Source organism: Scophthalmus maximus, chromosome 14 (assembly GCF_022379125.1).
Source record: "Scophthalmus maximus strain ysfricsl-2021 chromosome 14, ASM2237912v1, whole genome shotgun sequence".
NCBI lineage: Eukaryota > Metazoa > Chordata > Actinopteri > Pleuronectiformes > Scophthalmidae > Scophthalmus > Scophthalmus maximus.
Genome location: NC_061528.1, coordinates 8,437,941 through 8,455,628, shown reverse-complemented (window position 1 = coordinate 8,455,628; position 17,688 = coordinate 8,437,941). Strand labels below are relative to the sequence as shown.

General features: G+C 44.3%; 2 protein-coding genes across 3 annotated transcripts; both read left to right on the top strand.

The window, feature by feature from the left end:
• The first annotated feature begins 3,940 nt into the window (after window positions 1-3,940).
• Window positions 3,941-17,572, top strand: gpr156 (G protein-coupled receptor 156). Of its 2 annotated transcripts, none has more exons than XM_047337098.1 (10): window positions 3,941-4,093; window positions 6,443-6,596; window positions 9,854-9,981; window positions 10,083-10,218; window positions 10,307-10,417; window positions 10,914-11,039; window positions 11,176-11,271; window positions 11,658-11,894; window positions 13,615-13,773; window positions 14,056-17,572. In XM_047337098.1, the coding sequence occupies exons 2-10, from the start codon at window positions 6,480-6,482 to the stop codon at window positions 15,373-15,375; spliced, it is 2,430 nt and encodes an 809-aa protein (XP_047193054.1). In that variant the 5' UTR covers window positions 3,941-4,093; window positions 6,443-6,479; the 3' UTR covers window positions 15,376-17,572. The 2 variants fall into 2 exon arrangements, with proteins under 2 accessions (XP_047193054.1, XP_047193053.1); XM_047337097.1 differs by having other exon boundaries at window positions 3,941-4,213.
• On the top strand, window positions 6,651-9,704 carry LOC124850982 (nuclear factor 7, brain-like). The gene is made up of 2 exons (XM_047337099.1): window positions 6,651-7,528; window positions 7,957-9,704. Exon 2 carries the CDS (start codon window positions 7,959-7,961, stop codon window positions 9,612-9,614), a length of 1,656 nt encoding a protein of 551 aa, XP_047193055.1. The 5' UTR covers window positions 6,651-7,528; window positions 7,957-7,958; the 3' UTR covers window positions 9,615-9,704.
• Window positions 17,573-17,688: the final 116 nt, after the last annotated feature.

Genomic DNA, 17,688 nt, shown 5'->3' with positions numbered 1-17,688 from the left:
TTTTTTGTTTATTTTTAAGCGACTTTGACCAAATAACAGCTGTGTTTCTGCAGCATGTCTCCTCTCCCTCGTTCTTACTCTCTTCCTTTGAGAGTATATATCGTTGTGTGGATATATCGATTGTGTAGATTATGTTATGCCTAAGGTTCATGTGCACGTGAGCATGCACGCACATGCGGCATGCTTTCTGCCTTGTAGAACCCAACAATGTAATAACTTCCTAACTGGGCCAATTAATAGTAGCATGCCACCAATAATGTTTTAAATTTTTCTGGAAATTAAACCAACAGAAAAATAAGGCTTACTCAACAATATCATAACCTCCTGCGATATTATTGGATAAGACATTTTAGGACATTGATGAGAAGTTTTTTATGTTATCAGATTTAACTGCATTTCTTTAATGGAATTCAGTGGAGATTTGTATTACATTATTAACAGTTATTAAAGTATCTGCAGTAATTACATTATTGGGTTCTACATGCCTTCATGGTAACACGTACAGTATCCCCAGTTAACCAGTGGTTCAGACAGCAAAGTGCTTTGACATGAGAGATTTTTTGATACTGTAAGCCTCTTATCACCCTCCGTCACAGACATACCGGCCCAAATCAGCTCGCAGCGTAAACCAGTGTGAATGGATCATGCATGCCAGACCTCACACATGAGATGTTTCAAATTTCAGCTGAGCCTTTGCACACGACAGCCACACACTGCAAACGACCTGGCAACAAACGAACCTCGCTGCTAATCTTACACAGAGAAAAACGTGGTTGGTGGCCGAGCCGGAGGGAGGCGGTGTAGACAGAGGTGAGGAGGGTGTGATGGAGGTGAGAAAGAAGTGGTGGTGGTCGAATAATCATCCTCTGTAGTGTAACCATGTTTGATTGTCCTGGTGAATAACTTGTGGTTCTTACTGTACCACTTTCCATTCTTTTGCCTCTTGTCATTTATGACCACACGCTATTCTCTTATTCAACAATCACCACTGACTATCTGTATATGCCTGACATTGTAATAAATGATACTGTATAAGAAAATGCTAGGAAATTGCTCTCGGACCTTATTGAGAACAGAGTGAGTCACGACAACTCAGAAAATAACTTTCACAATAAATCATAATCCTTTTTTGGAACATTTTTGAAAAATGTAAATGCTTACTTTGGCATTATTGGTAATAGTTGTTATTAGAACCTCTGCAAATCATCATCATGTACAACGGTTATGTTATTTCTACATGAACAGTCTGCATCACCTGTTGCTGCGCTGCTTTTGAACCAAACCAAATTTCTTTTTTGAAAACCGGTGTGAGGAGGCTTGTCGCTCTGCCCAGCCTTCGGCAGAAACACCGAGGCTGGATGACTGGAGCCTGCTGGGCAGCTTTGATCTAGCTCTGCTAATCCAGGTCCATGGCAACAATGCAGGAGGAGATCTGCAGCGTTCCAGAGAGGGATTTACTCTGGGTATGTTAGTGGGCAAACCTGGGCCTGTCCCAGGGGAGCGTCCGGGGCCTTGGCAGGGACAGTGTTGGGCTGGACGGGCGGTCAGAGGTGATTCACACACACAGATCAATGGATTTCCATCAACACTGTCTTAAACGGTGCAGAATGGTGGGACACTGGCTGTTATGGAGTCAAACGCTTAGAATTAGAAAATGTGTATGTTCTCCGAGAGGGACAAACAATAAAATAAGCCCATCTGTAGCAGCCGTCATAAATATCATCACAGTGGAGACAGTTGAAACTAGTAATTCCTCATTCTGCAGTTATATCTCCATGTTTAAACAAGTGAGTTTAAAAAACCAAATGCATACGTTCCAAAAAAAAAAAAAGCGCACAGTTTTGTGTCAAGTTCTCGTAGCTGTTTGAATCGTTTGTGTCTTTGTAATTCAGAGACATTGCAGATGTCTCCGTGTCAGGAAACAGTTTCTCAGCATGTGAAGGATTTGGTATAGTCCGGAAAAAGATGGAGACCATTAGTGACACCTGTATTAGACAATTATAACATCTTAATGTTAAACCTGATCCCTTGTAACCTCAGTAGGGTGACACGTGTCCTGTTCCATCCAGTCCCCCCTTACAGCTTCTCCTCTTTGACTCCTGCTTTTTCAGTATACGCACCCAGATAAAATATTCAAGCACCTGGTAATCTGAGCATCGCTGCAGTCCACCTGCTGCTGCTGCTGCTGCTGCTGGTCTACGTCCAGAACCTGATCTTGAGAGAAACCGGAGAGTGATTGCCACGCTTTGGGTGTAACAGAGCCGGCAACAGGGAATCAGCTCTTCAAAGGTGATGGTAAGTACAGTGATGTCATTTGATCTCAACACACGAGTGAATGTTTTGTTTTTTTACTGTGTCTGTGTCTTAGAAATTTATTTATTTTTTAATCTTTGATATGTTGACTAATGATTATCTCACTATGTTCAATGTTTTTTGGTTGCATTTGGCCTCACGACTGTGATAGTAGTAGCAAAAGATCATATCAGTTCAAAGAGATATAGTGAATCAATACCAAAACACTTTTTATGTTAATTTAACTGAATTGTTGTTGTTTTTTATTTTATGCTGTAGCTGCTAAATGTACTTACAAACAATAGATGCATAAAGGGTCATTAGTTTTCGATACACAGAGTCAAATGTGCCAAAAGATGAGCTATAGCATTCAGAGGCACAGCATTGTGCAAAATAAAGTTAATCTACACTGAAAAAAGAAAATTGCTTACCAACTTTTAAATATTACTTTGACTGACAACTGACAAATGAATTCGGTTTGTTCAATGCAAAGTTTTCATTTGTCTTCACTTGTTCACTTGTAAACTTCAAGCTGATCATATTTGTGCTACCAGCGTTATATGTTTATCATAATGTGCACATAATTTGGGGCTTTCACCAAAAGTGTGTGTGTGTGTGTGTGTGTGTGTGTGTGTGTGTGTGTGTGCGTGCGTGTGTGTGTGTGTGTGTGCGTGTGTGTGTGTGTGTGCGTGTGTGTGTACGTGTGTGAGAGAGAGAGACTGAACAAGGGGTGAAGAAGGTGTTTCCCAGCACACAGCTGTCAGTGATGGTGACACTCCCTCATCAGGAATGACCCCGTGTGTGTAGCTCACACTGTAAATCTCTGTGACGTCGTAATAACACCTTTATGCCTCTTCATTCTCTGCAGGAACAAATGCAGAAATATCTCTGGGGCTCTTTTGATGTGAATGTATGAGCCTGATGCGGTCTCTCTGCATGCCATCCCCAGCTGAGTCTGTCTGCTTTTGGAAAAAGAAAGAAAAAAGAAAAACCTAGCCCAAAACGTAGAGATGAGAGAGTTTGTTTCTCTTTCCATTAAAACAAGTGCTGTTATTCACTGTATTTATTTGCACTAGTGTGAACACAAGAGTGTCCTTCCCTGTCCCATATGCCACCCAGTCCCCCGAGGACCCCCCCTCCCCCCCACCTGCCTGATGCACCCAGTCACAGCCTCCCTGCGCTTTTTGGTTCACATCCCACCCTGAGAGAGATAGAGAGAGAGAGAGAGAGAGAGAGAGGGAGAGAGAGAGGGAGAGAGAGGGAGAGAGAGAGGGAGAGAGAGGGAGAGAGAGAGAGAGAGAGAGAGAGAGAGAGAGAGAGAGGGAGAGAGAGAGAGATAGAGAGAGAGAGAGAGAGAGAGAGAGAGAGAGGGAGAGAGAGAGAGAGAGAGAGAGGGAGAGAGAGGGAGAGAGAGAGAGAGAGAGAGAGAGGGAGAGAGAGAGAGAGAGAGAGAGAGAGGGAGAGAGAGAGAGAGAGGGAGAGAGAGAGAGGGGGGGGGAGAGAGAGAGAGAGAGAGAGAGAGAGAGAGAGAGAGAGAGAGAGAGAGAGGGAGAGAGAGAGAGAGAGAGAGAGAGAGAGAGAGAGGGAGAGAGAGAGAGAGAGAGAGAGAGACTCACACACACCTCCCCTCTCCGACACACGCCTCCCACCACCCTCGGGTGAATGCTCGGGCAGCTGCCGGACACTTCCCCGAGTGACAGGCTCTCGGTCGGGCTGTGGACTGACAGTTTGATGAACAGATCATCGCGCGGGATTAATCGAGTAGACCAGTGTCGCCATGGGAACCTCGCCGCTATGTTAGGTAACTCGTCAGCCGCTCGTTTCTTCTCAACTCACACCCAAACGTCCCCGAGTCCAAGTGCGCGATGGAGTCTGGAGCGGGACGAGGCGACGGGACCCGCCGCGCGCTTTGGAGACCGAGGTTTGCTCTTTAACGTCTTCTCTTTCAGGAGCTCTGCCCCTTGAACCACTCGTATCTTATCAACGTGTTTATTACTCTTCAAGGAGTCATGCTGCTTAATGTGACGTTTCACCGTCGTGGATGCAGCTTTGAGTGAGCGCATGCTTTTACGCACATTTCCCACCTCACTTCACTTATTGCTCCCCAACAAATCAGTCACGGAGATCATACCAGACGTCAAGTAAGATGATTCATATTTTTGATACAATGTAGGATCGGTTTTTCCATACAGCACCGGTGCAGACTCCTCACCTGAGATCCACCAGCTCATCTCGTGTGCTGACATTTATTTTTCTTTATGGAACCGTCTGTAGTTAAGCTGGACGCGCGTCCAAGGGTTTCAGGATTTCAGGGTCAGTAAATTGCATTCTAACTCAGCTTAAAGAATAAACTTGTAAACGGATTACTGACTGTGGAGGAATGTTTCAATATTGGCCCCTGAACTGGGCTTTACATCTGCCAGCGCCAGCCTCTCTAATCTTAAAAGAGAAGCAAGAGAGACTGACGGGACAATAAATAGGTTTAGGGTTTTCTTTTTTGTCACGGTGAAGCTCCATCTTTAACTCCTGGCCTGTTAGAAATGGTGTTTTTTTTCTGTTCAATGGAGGCACCATGGAGCCCCAGGACTTCCTTTCACAAGGGAAAGCTAAACTGCACAGAGGTTAGGCCCGCCCAACATTTAAGTAAGACATCCAAGGCTACAGGTAGCTCAGGTATTACTTGTGGTTTAGCCTTCGGAACATGAAAAGACACTCCTCCTCATCACTACTGTCAAAACATGTCCATAAAACCTAACTCAGCCTGATGGGCTCTGTGCTTGTGGCTTACACAGTGACCCCCCCACATGCTGGTTGTGGCCTGACCTTTGCCGACCTCTTCGGGGGGCTTCTCCTGAGCGGAGATCGATATGGACGGAGGAATTTTCTTGTTGAAAAACTGGCGGAAATGCCTCTCTCTGTCGGCTTTTCCTGCGGGAAGCGGCCGAACTGTGATCTAAATTTGGACAGTGACGAAAGGACATGAACAGGAACTGCAGACACTTCCCACAAATGCTGCCCAGAGGTCTTCATTGTTCTGTTAACGCCATTAATATTTGGAAATAGGTCACTGGACTCAATAACTTAGAGCCACAAGACTAGTCAAATAGAATGCCTTCATGTTACTGTGTTGTATGTCTATATTTACGTCTCATACCCCAATCTGGTTTAGTGTTTTGATTTCAGATTTGCTGGATCCCATAATCTAACTATAACAGACCCCCCCCCCAGGTTATCTTAGTCACCCTTCAGACAATGACGCGACATGATTCCCTGATAACACGCTACTCACATAAACCGTCACCTGTCTGCCGAACTGTATCTCTTCGGTCTCACATCGCCTCAACGACGTGGACCTGAGTCACTGCAGCGTGTGCACAGATCAGACCGTCGGTCTGCAGTTACATGATACGTGATACCATGCAGCATAATTAGACCTGCAGCGTGTCAGTGCAGCGCGGGGTAGCCTCATAAAGATGCCTGTGGCAAGAGTGACAAACAGTTTGTTTGCTGATTCTCTCCCATCGACGGATTCGGTCTCAGATGCCGTAAAGTAACGCGGCTGATTGCAGATCATGGGGTGGCCCTGAGTGAAACTGTAAGCGATTGCTCTGGCACATATTACAATCGCACATTTCCGCCCCAAGTCTCACTCTGGCTTGTGCACACATGTGTGTGTGACACAGCAGAGTGTGAGTCTGTGTTGGGTGGTTCACCTCTGCGATGACGCAGTGCTTGTGGAAAGTGAGGATAAGCAGAAACACACACGCTTCCTGTCACACAGGCCGAGCCCTGGCATCTCACTTTGTTTTGTGGGGGGGGGGGGGATTAACCCTCAATGTAATTTATATGATAGTAATGTAAATGTAATATCAGTGTCTGTTGGGTATATTTGTCCTTTTCCCTGTTGTTCCAATCTAAATGTGGTACAGAAGGACATCCATGCTCCCACTGTGCTTCCTCTCAGCACCACACTGTGGTGACTACGAAACCTTACAACATTTTAGTGATGTATGCATCTGGGAATAGAAGCAGGACTTCATATAAAATGTGCTTCCCCTCTTCCCCCGCCGCTCTGCAGTTCAGTGAAGAGTTATAGGTTTCCTTTTCAAAATGTCATCAAAACCCGTCGTATCATCTCTTTGCTCCTCAGGATGTGTGTGTAAGAGTGGACAGACTTGGGGCCAGTCATGGAGCCTGAGCTGAACTGCAGCTCACACTGTGATTCCCCCCTTTGCCTCATCCACTCTGGGGTCGACAGGCAGGAGGGCCTCGACATACTGCAGAGACTGTGCAGTCTCAGCACGGTAACTTTTCTCCGTCTCTCTCATCCACACAAAACTTCACGCGTGCACTAACACACGCTTGCTCACAATGTTGAAATTCAACAGTATATAATGAGTACATAAATGTAGTGTACATGTCATATCTCAAGCATGCAAGCATGTTGGCACACTGGCCAGCAGAATATTTCTGACCCATTCAAAAGGTTAAATGGTAAAAATATGAAGTTTACATGAAGATATGTCAGTTCAATGTGTAGCCTACTGTAGTCTATTATTTCGACTCTGCTTGTATTATGAGTAAATCAAATTTGTTTTTATTTTTTCTTGCAAGGTTGAGTAATTGAGTTGTATTTGACTGTTCCACTCTCTGCCACGTCCATCACTGGGGATAGATAGGGGGAAAACACTATTCTCTTCCTTGGGTACACAATGTTTCTGTTTCTTTGTGCCATAAATCAAGCTAATTGGGGACCATTATATGTGTCGACTGTGTCGTTTTTCTATTGTCTTTGCACTGTGAAATTAGTTTTAGGTTCAAGCCCAAAACTTGTCTATTTCTGCTTTAATTACACAAGACTGAAACAGTTTAATTGGCATTTTTAAACTCCTTTGAGAAGTGTTTCTTACGTCTAATATGGTGTCGGTGAATTTCTGTCTTACAAATACATCAAATGAAAACACACCAGAAGGGCAGCATTAATCCACTCAAGAAGTCACTTCAGTGGTAGAGATCGACTGGAAAGGTTATTGGGAAGGACTAGTGAAGCTATGTTTAGTATCGTCGCAGCCACTGGTGCCTTTAAGAGACGAGCGGGTGGAGATCAGCAACATGAGGCCGCGGCACCAGAGAGTGTAATGTGACTTTCCAAATAGAAACCGAAGCAGCGGAGGGCACCGCGTCGGGGAACACAAGCGGCCTCCTTTCTTCTCCGTGCAACACCACCTAAAACAAGGTGAGTCATCTCTTTGATTGTTTGTCATGCTTTATGATGTTAATTTATGCACGTGTCGGTCTCACTGTGTAGATGTCATCTTCAGCCAAGGGGAAGTGAACAGGGGGCTGTTTGCTTTGTTATGGTAATAGATTTATGAGACAAGATGGCATTTTAATGTACTGCTTCATTTCATTTTAATTTCTAGACAATTCCCTCTTTATTATGGTGTGTTTTGCTCAGCTGACATGAATACTGCCGGCTAGAATGAAACATCCTTTGATGAAATTTAACACCATACATTTGTTACTATTCGTGGATGCTGACAGCTCACTAGGCAAAACTGTTTCTAGCCCTTATGGCATAGTGCAAATAAAATAACCAACAAGGAACAGAGACACTTTATTCCCAAAAATCCCACCTGATTTTCTTTCTGGATCTGTTCGCAGATATGGCTTCTGCCAGCAGCGTGCTGTCTAAGGAGCAGCTACTATGCCCCATCTGTCTGGATTTGTTCAACCAGCCAGTCTCCACTCCTTGTGGGCACAACTTCTGCAGGGACTGCATTCAAGGATACTGGAAGAGCGCTAATCTGTCGCAGTGCCCCATGTGCAAGCACAAATTCTACAGGAGGCCCGAGCTCAAAGTCAACACCTTCATTTCAGAGGTGGCCTCCCAGTTCAAGAAGTCGTTGGAAAAAACAGACAAAAGTGAAGCATGTACAGTGGACCAATATTTAGGCCATGACGGAAGTGTTTCATGTGATGTGTGCGTTGGGAAAAGAATCAAGGCTCTTAGATCCTGCCTGGACTGTTTGGCCTCCTTCTGTGAGACTCATCTGGAGCCACATCATGTTCTCGGCACCTTCAAAAAACACCGCCTGGTTCATCCCACGATGAACATGCAAGACAGAGTTTGTCAGAAGCACGAGAAACTCCTGGACCTGTTCTGCAACACTGACCAGACGTACGTGTGCCAGCTCTGTATCAAGAGAGACCACAAGGCTCATCACACGGCCAATATAGAGGACAAGGGCAAAGACCGGAGAGCTCAAGTTGGAAAGATAAACAAAGAGGTGGATAAAATGATCCACGTTCGACAGCAGAAAATCGCCAGAATCAATGAAACTGTTGATCTCAGCAAAGGAAACACAGAGAGGGAGATTGAGGAGAGTTTGCAAGTCTTCGCCCGACTGCTGCACATTATCCAGAGGGGCCAAGCGGAGGTGGTGGAGGCGATCGATGCGAAGCAGAGACAAGTTGAAAGCAGGGCCAGTGGGCTCATCGTTGAGCTGCGGCAGGAGATCGAGGAGCTGAGGCAAAGAGCAGCAGAGCTGGAGCTGCTCGCGCACACCGAAGACGACTTTTACCTTCTCCAGAGCTCCCCAGCTTTGTCCACACTGCCAGCCACCAAGGACTGGTCCGACACTAATGAAGAAAGTGCTGTATACGTGGGAACGGTGAGGAGAGCAGTCAGGGGAGTAGTGTGTCAGCTGGAGGAGACTGTCAAGACCGAGGTGAAGAGGCTGTGTGAGAGCGAGTTCCACAGGGCTCAGCAGTGTGCTGTGGATGTAACTCTGGACCCTGACACGGCCCATCCCAAACTGGTGCTGTCTGCAAACAGGAAACAGGTCCACCATGGTGATGTAGCGCTGAGCCTCCCTGACAACCCAGAGAGATTTTACCCCGGTGTTAGTGTGTTGGGAAAGGAGGGTTTCTCCTCGGGCAGGTTCTACTATGAAGTCCAAGTGAAAGGGAAGACAGAGTGGGACATCGGAGTCGGGCTTAAATCCGTCAACAGAAAAGGAGGGAGTATGCTAAACCCTGAAGGAGGCTACTGGACCCTGGGGATGAGAAGGGACAAGAGCTACTGGGCGCTCAGCAGCACTCCCATCTGTGTGCCGCTGGTGGAGAGGCCCCAGAGAGTCGGGGTGTATGTGGATCTGGAGTGGGGGCAGGTTTCTTTTTACAACGTCGACACTGCTTCCCACATTTACTCGTTCACGGGATACTCATTCAATGAAAGACTCTTCCCCTATTTTAACCCCCGGCGTAATCATGGCGGCATCAACTCAGCACCTCTGATCGTCTCGACTGTCAATGTCTAAAATCGACTTATAATGCTTTCATGTCCTTTTGTATCATTTATCATTTTCGCTCCGTTTGATTTGATTTAATAAAGTTTTGGTTACTTAGACGAACCCTGTTTGCTCTTTGCAGTTTCTTTTACACCAAGGTGAAAGTTTAGAATTCCGTATACACAATGCTCAAATAATATAGGTGTATAAAAGCTACATCAGTGATTTATCAGATTCAAAGAGGTTTCCATGTGCATGTGTGTGCACAGTTGGCCGTGGAGCTCCCAAGGCGTTCCCTCTCCCCAGCGCTGAGTGCCGTGGTGTGGACGCTACTCTCCTGTGGCATCCTGCTGGCCTTCTGCTTCCTCCTCTTCACCCTACGCTTCAAAAACAACAGGTACTGTGAAAAGCGAAATTTCCATATAGTAAAAAAAACCCCCACAAAGAGTCATTTACTGAAACGTAATGGATTCATTGTTGCCCACGTTGTATCCTCAGGATAGTGAAGATGTCCAGTCCGAATCTGAATGTCCTGACCCTCGTAGGGAGTCTCCTCACTTACAGCAGTGGCTTCCTGTTTGCCGTTGATGAGCGAACACACTCCCACGGCGGACCGTCAGCAGCTGTCCTGCAAGTAAGCGCCCACTTTGCCCTCATGCTCTCCGTGATATTGATTATAAATGATAGATAGATAGATAATTGAGCGGCTTTTTCTCGTACAGGCTCGAATGTGGACCCTTTGTGTCGGCAGTACCCTGGTGTTTGGGCCGATTTTGGGGAAGACGTGGAGACTGTACAGAGTGTTCACCCAGCGACTGCCTGACAAGAGAGTGGTAGGCAAGTCCAGGACCTTGTACCTGGTTTATTTTGTCATACACTCACCTTTTAAAAGTTAACCTACGGGGAGTTATTTCAATGTGTTCGGTGAACAGTTTTGAATTACGGCTGGTATTCTACATTGTGTAGTAGCAATGCAGACATGGATTTGAATAAAAATATCAGAAAAAGATGCATGACAGTCATATTCATGGGTCCACTGATATCATATATTTCTGACTTTCATAGCTTTCTTGGTCAACATATATAAAGAATTGTTCATGTCATATTTTAGTCTCACTTGTTTGCATATATAATGATTCAATAATTAATTGGTATTTCAAAATAAAATGTGATTTTAGTAGAAATTACCACTACTTAGCAGGATACCACATTTATGATTCAAATTCTGTTAACTGAAATTTGAAGACTGCATATGGATGAAAATGCTGTCTGGATAAAATTATTTTAAAAAAAAAAAATGGGTTCACTGACTGCTGCTTTCTGTCTCAGATCATTCGAGACATCCAGCTGATGGGCATGGTGGCTCTGTTGATCCTGGTGGACCTGCTGGTTCTCAGCCTCTGGAACCTCACAGACCCCATCAGGTGTTCACAATCTGTCGGAGCTGCTGTCAAGGTAGAATTGAATGGTGATTTGGTGAAGCTGTACACAGCAAGTTGGGATTCTGCTCTATTTGATCACAGAACAGTGTGGGGGGCTAGGATGCCAACTGTATATGCCGAATGCGATTGATTGCTTTCCTCTGATGTAGGTGGCGGACAGAGACATTTCCTACTCTTTGTCACAAATGGACTCTTGCTCCTCTGTGTACTCCGATCTGTGGACTATCATTATTGCTGTTCAGAAGGTACGTGATCTCTGTCTTGTTTAAATGCAATCATGAAATGACTATTTTGAGTAATTATAGCTTGATTTATCTACATAGTAGTTTTCTTTGTGCAAAATTACTTCAGTCGAACTTATGTACTTATTTATACTAGAATAGTCAATGTGACCAATGTGTAGACATAGATCTATGGCATTAATTGACTCCTGTCTGTCCTACAACTAAATAACTTTTTATTCTTAATACATAAAAATAAGTATTCTATTTAAACTCAAAAGACAAACTGTATCCTCAACACTGATGAACTTAATAGTGAGTCATCAGCATGAACAAAGGGATGGATTTCAACATGTTGGCTCACATTTTTTTGTCCACTGTCTTCTCATTCTTCCTGCTTCTGTCCTTAGGGTTGTCTTCTCCTCTATGGCACTTATCTGGCAGGGTTGACCAGCAACGTCAGCCACCCTCCGGTCAACCAGTCTCCCACCATCATAACCACCGTTACTTTGGTCACCCTCTCCTCAGCGGTGGTCGTCCCTGTGTCCATCTTCTTGCAGGCCTGGCCCAACCTGGTCTACAGCACTGTGGCCGGAGCCATCTTCATCTGCACATTGGCTACTAACTGTATGCTGTTTGTGCCTCAGGTTAGAGAGAGAGAGAGAGAGAAAAACAACACACACCACAAGACACTTATTAATACGATGGAGCATTAGGGCCATGTTAAAGGACAAAAATATTATAATGAGGAAAAAAAAGTCATAATATTGCAACAATTAAGTCGTAATAAAAAAAAAACTAATAATATTTTGAGAAATGGAAAAAAAAAAAAATTAGCCTAAAATTACAACTTTATTTTTGTAATATATGAGTTTTCCCCCTAATATTACAACTTTATTCTCTTGATAGTATGGCCTTTATTCTTGAAATCCTCTGACAGTTCTTTCCCCCTTGAATCGGTCCAAATGCTTCGTCGTACATACTAGAAACTTGAAACTGCTGAAGAAACAGATGTCTCAGAACAGAAACACTACATCTACTCTATTTTTTTGAATTTTATTATTTTGATTTGAAAAGTTAATTTAAAGGACTTTTGACATTGTCTTGTTTCTAGAGATGACACTGGTGCTGTAGTTGCATTTCTCAAGCACAAACAACTCGGGGGATGCATTTTATTTTAGAGGCAGGACTGTCAGGCAATCATGGGATACTGTGTCTGGAAACCGGCAGGTAACACAGACAGATACGTGGACGCCTTTCTCTTCTTTGTTTTGACAAAACTAGTGAGCGACTTTGATGCCCACGCCGCCCTTTTACTAAATGCGCATCAGTTTGCCATGTCTATCAGTGGATTGTGATTCACACAGAAGGTGTTTATGAGTCAAAATTACGTAGGCTGTTGCAAACAGATTTATGACTCTCTGGAGTTTCTGCCGGTGGGTTTATGTGGCGATGAAGGAATGCATCTTCAGCGGAAAGGAAGGAAATACGTGAGCAATGAGTAATAGGCTCAAACACACCTGGTCAAACGGTCCCATGTCACATGGTCCTGGTAACATCTAAGTCGGGGGTAAGGAATGACAACGTCTGAGTTTTCTTATTACAGAAGTTCAGCTTCACTGTTTACATTTGCCCGGCTTATCCTCACATTTACTTCCCAGCTATCACTAAAAGGGCAAGGGCTGAGCTACACAGCACAGTGCACACAATCCAAAGTTTGCACACATTATTATTTTCACTGCAAAAAGACCTAACCGGGATCCAACTTGAGTACAAGTTGAGTACAGTGAAGTTGGGGGGGAAACAAGTTGATTTAGTAAAAGAACAAGACAACCAAAGACAAGAAAACTAGTCCGAATAGTCCAAGGGCCATTGTCCATATCTTTTTTTCCCGCTATCAGCTCACTTTCCAGAAGGGACTAGGCAGAAAAGGAAACCCCTAAAAAACCCACGGGAATAAAGGACATATTCCCACGGTGAGAGGAGCTATAGTGGCCCACTGGTGCTCTGCTGAAAAACAAATAACTATACTAGCTTTATCCCCGCAGGGAAACATGAGAACAATAAATCTCACACAAACATTCAAACCCAACAACATAAAACACCAAACGCAGAAAACAGCTTTAGGGCCTACAAGTTGCTCCTGCCCTCTTGTCTTCCCTCTGCATGCACGCCAGAGAGGAATGAGGTGTGCAACTCCCTCACCCCACCGCCCTGAACCAAACATCGCGATCGGCCCTTCATCTACAACTCTCACTAAGTGGGGAGCCGCCTTTTTCCTTTTACGACGTGCCACTGCTACCGGACACATTTGGCAGGATGTGAGTGTGACGATCTGTGCGTTTCTCTCACCCACCCACCATGCAGCTGACCCAGTGGCGGCAATTTGAAGAGGACCAGAACAACCCGGGTCAGATGGCCAAGTATTTCAGCAGCCCCAGTAAGAGCCAGCCGTCGGTGTACAGCCAGGATGAGATCTACTACCTGCTGGGGGAGAACAACTCCATGAAAAAACTCCTTAATGAGGTAATGCCTCAGTCTTTATCTGCCATTGAATAAGGATATGTTAAAACATATTTAACAGATTTTCTTTAATTTTAATTTGATGTCACTGTCACATATTCACTTCTCTTTAACATTATTCCTGGTGGTGTCTGCATAATCACTTTATATCAGAGCAGTTTGCTCACAAGCATTCATTGAACATAGGTCGCAATTTCTTTTATATTTTAATAGAGTCAAAAACACACTTAAATTACGTTAAAACCATTCAGCAATTTAAACAAATGCATTTTGATAAATTTCCAGAAAAACGCTGTGATTGACAGTCTCCAGGAGCAGGTGAACAACGCCAAGGATAAGCTGCTGCGACTCGTGTCAGCTAGCCAGCCCTGCGAGGACCCGGACACCGACTCCTCTGCCACCAACCTCAACTCATCCACCACTCAGACCACTGAGCTCCCGTCCGACGGCCCCTCCTCTTCTTCTCTACCTCAGAGAGACACTAAACGTCAACTCTCACCTCCTCATCTCACCGCTGCTGCCGTTTCATCTGTCGTTACACTGTCTTGTGAGCGTCCCGCTGCTCCAAACTCCCCAAACCCAATTGTTGCTTCTTCCCCTCTCCCTGATGATGTGTATGTGTGTGGAAATCAAAAGAGTGTGTCCATCCCCGGCCCTACAGACAAAGACACAGTTGAGTCCAGGACAGGGGAGGAACTCAAACCACCTGTGTCCCTCCCGTCCTGTGGATTACACAGGACAGCAGAGGAGACAGTTAACTTTGTCACTTCACTACAATGCCCTGGAGGGTTTAACCCCTTTCACAGCCGCCTACCATCTCAGCCGAGACCGGCTGGCTTTGTTAGCAGCGAGCAGTTGCAGGAGATCCTCCAGGAGCTGAGCTTGGACGCAGTCATGGAAAGCGCACTTCGATCTCCCGGTCAAACGGCCAGGACGCCCTCCCAGCTAAGATTTACGGAGGCCTCCACACTCTCCCCTCTATCCCCGCGGACGCCACGCTCTCCTCGTCCGCCTGTTCTCTTCCGCTACCCCAGCATCTCCCCCTATGCAATGAGGAAACGTCGGCCACCGTTCAACTCATCGAGACGAGGTCTGACGCCTCCCTGCTTCTACACGGGCTGTGGGAAGAGAAGGGAAAACTGTGAACACCAAAATCCAGGCAAGAACCATGACGAGGTCACGGTGGACGGTACCCTGCTCCGGGCTCAGAACAATGACCTTGAGCTAGAGGAGGAGGAGGCAGACAGGCATGAAGTGATAAAGAAATGTCCGAGGAGTGTTTCAAGGTCTCACAGATGTTCAGTGTTGCGCTGTAAGGAACGCGATCGCGCGGCTCGACCTGATGTGGAAGCGGGATGTGACGATGAGCCGCACCACAGACACATTAGAGACTCCTGTGGGTACTGGGACTCAGACTCGAGCAGCTCAACAGACTACTGTTACTACCATCGGCCGTACTGTGACTCCTGCCTGCAGCGGGGCTCCCTCCTCTCCTCTGACAGCTCCTCTGACTCCTCCGACAGCGAGTACGACGACTACGCCAGCCTCTACCGCTCCTCGCACCCTGTGGTATTCAAAGAAGACCTCAAACCCACCTTTGTATGAACACAGGTTAATGCACTTTACAGGTTCATGCATTTCAAATTTAAGTGAACATCGGGCTAAATTGCATCTACTATGGGAGATCATTTGGGTGTTGCCTTCAACAGGAATGTGTTCTCCATTCTGTATGAAGAGAGGCTTGAATCTTTGTAGCTCAAGAGCAAACGATGCTGTTTACTTTCTAATATTACTTTTGAATTTGTTTGTATATCTCAGTTGTCAAATGAAAACACTTACATTCCAAAAATGTCTAAGTCTGACATTTATCGTAACATTTTGTTTTTAAAAGCCCAGAGAGGAAAATTAAAGGTTTTCACAGAACAGTTGAAATGTGCACTATACTATGATGCAGATGCTATATTTATTTTAATATTTATTAGTACACGTTTTGGTTTACAGAATTACTATTTGTCTCATTTTTTAATGTTTTACACTGTCAAACACATCACTTAAAATGTTGCTGTGCCATTTTGTTGCATAATCGGCATTTTGTGCTTTGAGTTTTCTTTAATTTGCAAATGCCCTACGTTGTTTACACAATACTACATTTGTTGTCACATGCTTCCCATTCACAGCTGGTTTATGAGACACCACTAGCTGTCACAGCAATTGGTGATACCAGGTCACTGTTATCATTTGTATACACTTAATTATATCCCCACTATTATTATTCTTATTCATTCAGATTCTCAGGTCATTCTTTTTCTAAATTACTCCATGCCACTTCATGTTAATCCTGCATCCTATAAAAAAGATGCCACAGCGTGAACAGCCACACAGAAAATGTGTAAAATATACTGGTTGATGTGTAGGCCCAGATTAGGGAGGGGTCATAAGGCAAAAAGGAGACCCTCTTAATCCTCATTTACCCCCATGTGTGACATATATAAGGGTAAAAGGTTGACTGAAATACTACAAGACAGGGCCTGAAGTTAGGTTGAAAATGCAGGCGCCACCAAAACGCTGTCACATTTCAGTCTTTAAATCTTCCTTAGTGGTGCATAACACCATACAAGTTATTAATTGACAAAGTTTCTATCAAGTAATTGCCACAAAGACCATCTTATACTTCCGGCCGCTCCCTGAGTGTCAGCTGTCGGCCCATAATCCAGGCTTGATTTTTAAATACAATGCTAAACCATATCTTTATTTGCCTCTGGAAAAGCAGTATCTTCCCAGCATTCGAGTAATTGCCAGCCTCCAAGTCATTTGACTTCAATCCTTCCTAAAGACGGAATCTGGAGTTTTTATGATATCACTACAGCAGAGACAAAAACAGAGCAGTACCCTCTCCGCCTCTTATTTAAAATGTCTCTTTCCTGGCTTACCATCTCTCTATCTCCCTCCCTCCCTCTCACTATCTCCTCTTTGTATTTTAGTTTTCTTCCTCTAATGGGAAAATGTGAGTTTGCCTGGGGAGGTGTTGCTATGAAGAGAAAACAGAATTTTGCATTACTCATGCTCAGCTGCACTGTTTTTGAGACGTCGCTGCTGCTGCTCTCTATTCTGCATTTGAACCATTGAAGGGCAGCCTGGGAGAAGTTCCCCTTTGATATAGAGCATAGTAGAGTATAAATAAACCACACAAAAGACTTGACTACCAGCATGATTCTGCAGAAGGGAAGACTCTCCTGCCAAGCCAAGATAAGTGACCTGCATTCTGTTTAAGATGAGGGGAGAGTGGCATGTTTTGAAATTGTGGAATAAAAATAGTTGTCAGTCATTCACACTTACATTTGCGTCTCTAAGTATAACACAATGTCCATGGTTATTCACTACATCATTCAACATTTATTAGAAAAGGAGAATGGCGATTAGTTCTGATAGACGACTTCACCTCAAGTTGATCCAGGCCATTAGAGAAGCATAAAGGATTTTAAATAACTCATTCTTTATAATGGGTTAAGTTATAACAAATGGTTTTATTTATGGTTAATATGTGCTCTTCGAATGCTTTTCTGTGGTTGCCAGATTGTGAAAAATCTCTGTTGCTGATTTGACTACTAAACCAATTCAATCTGTTAACATCTAGGTGAGCAATGTATTAATTGCTTACCAAAATTTAGTTGTAGCCTCCTTCATGCTAGAAACTCATTAAATGTACAAATAAATCAAAGATATAAAATTATTTTTTTAATAATAATAAAAATGTAACATGTAAATGTACAGTAGTACCACATGGCCTGCATTGCAGGAATATGCACAGTAATCATATTAAAGGGAGTAGTTATTTAAAGGGAGTTAAACAAATAAAGCTATTATTATTATTACATAATTGATAATACAATAATAATAATGTGATATGTGAACGAACAA

Bases quoted from the DNA above. Each gene is read 5' to 3' on its own strand.
- gpr156 (XM_047337098.1), top strand. From the start codon at position 6,480: ATGGAGCCTGAGCTGAACTGCAGCTCACACTGTGATTCCCCCCTTTGC. The intron at 6,597-9,853 runs GTAACTTTTCTC...GTGTGTGCACAG, and splicing joins GACTGTGCAGTCTCAGCACG to TTGGCCGTGGAGCTCCCAAG. The intron at 11,040-11,175 runs GTAGAATTGAAT...CCTCTGATGTAG, and splicing joins CTGTCGGAGCTGCTGTCAAG to GTGGCGGACAGAGACATTTC.
- LOC124850982 (XM_047337099.1), top strand. From the start codon at position 7,959: ATGGCTTCTGCCAGCAGCGTGCTGTCTAAGGAGCAGCTACTATGCCCC.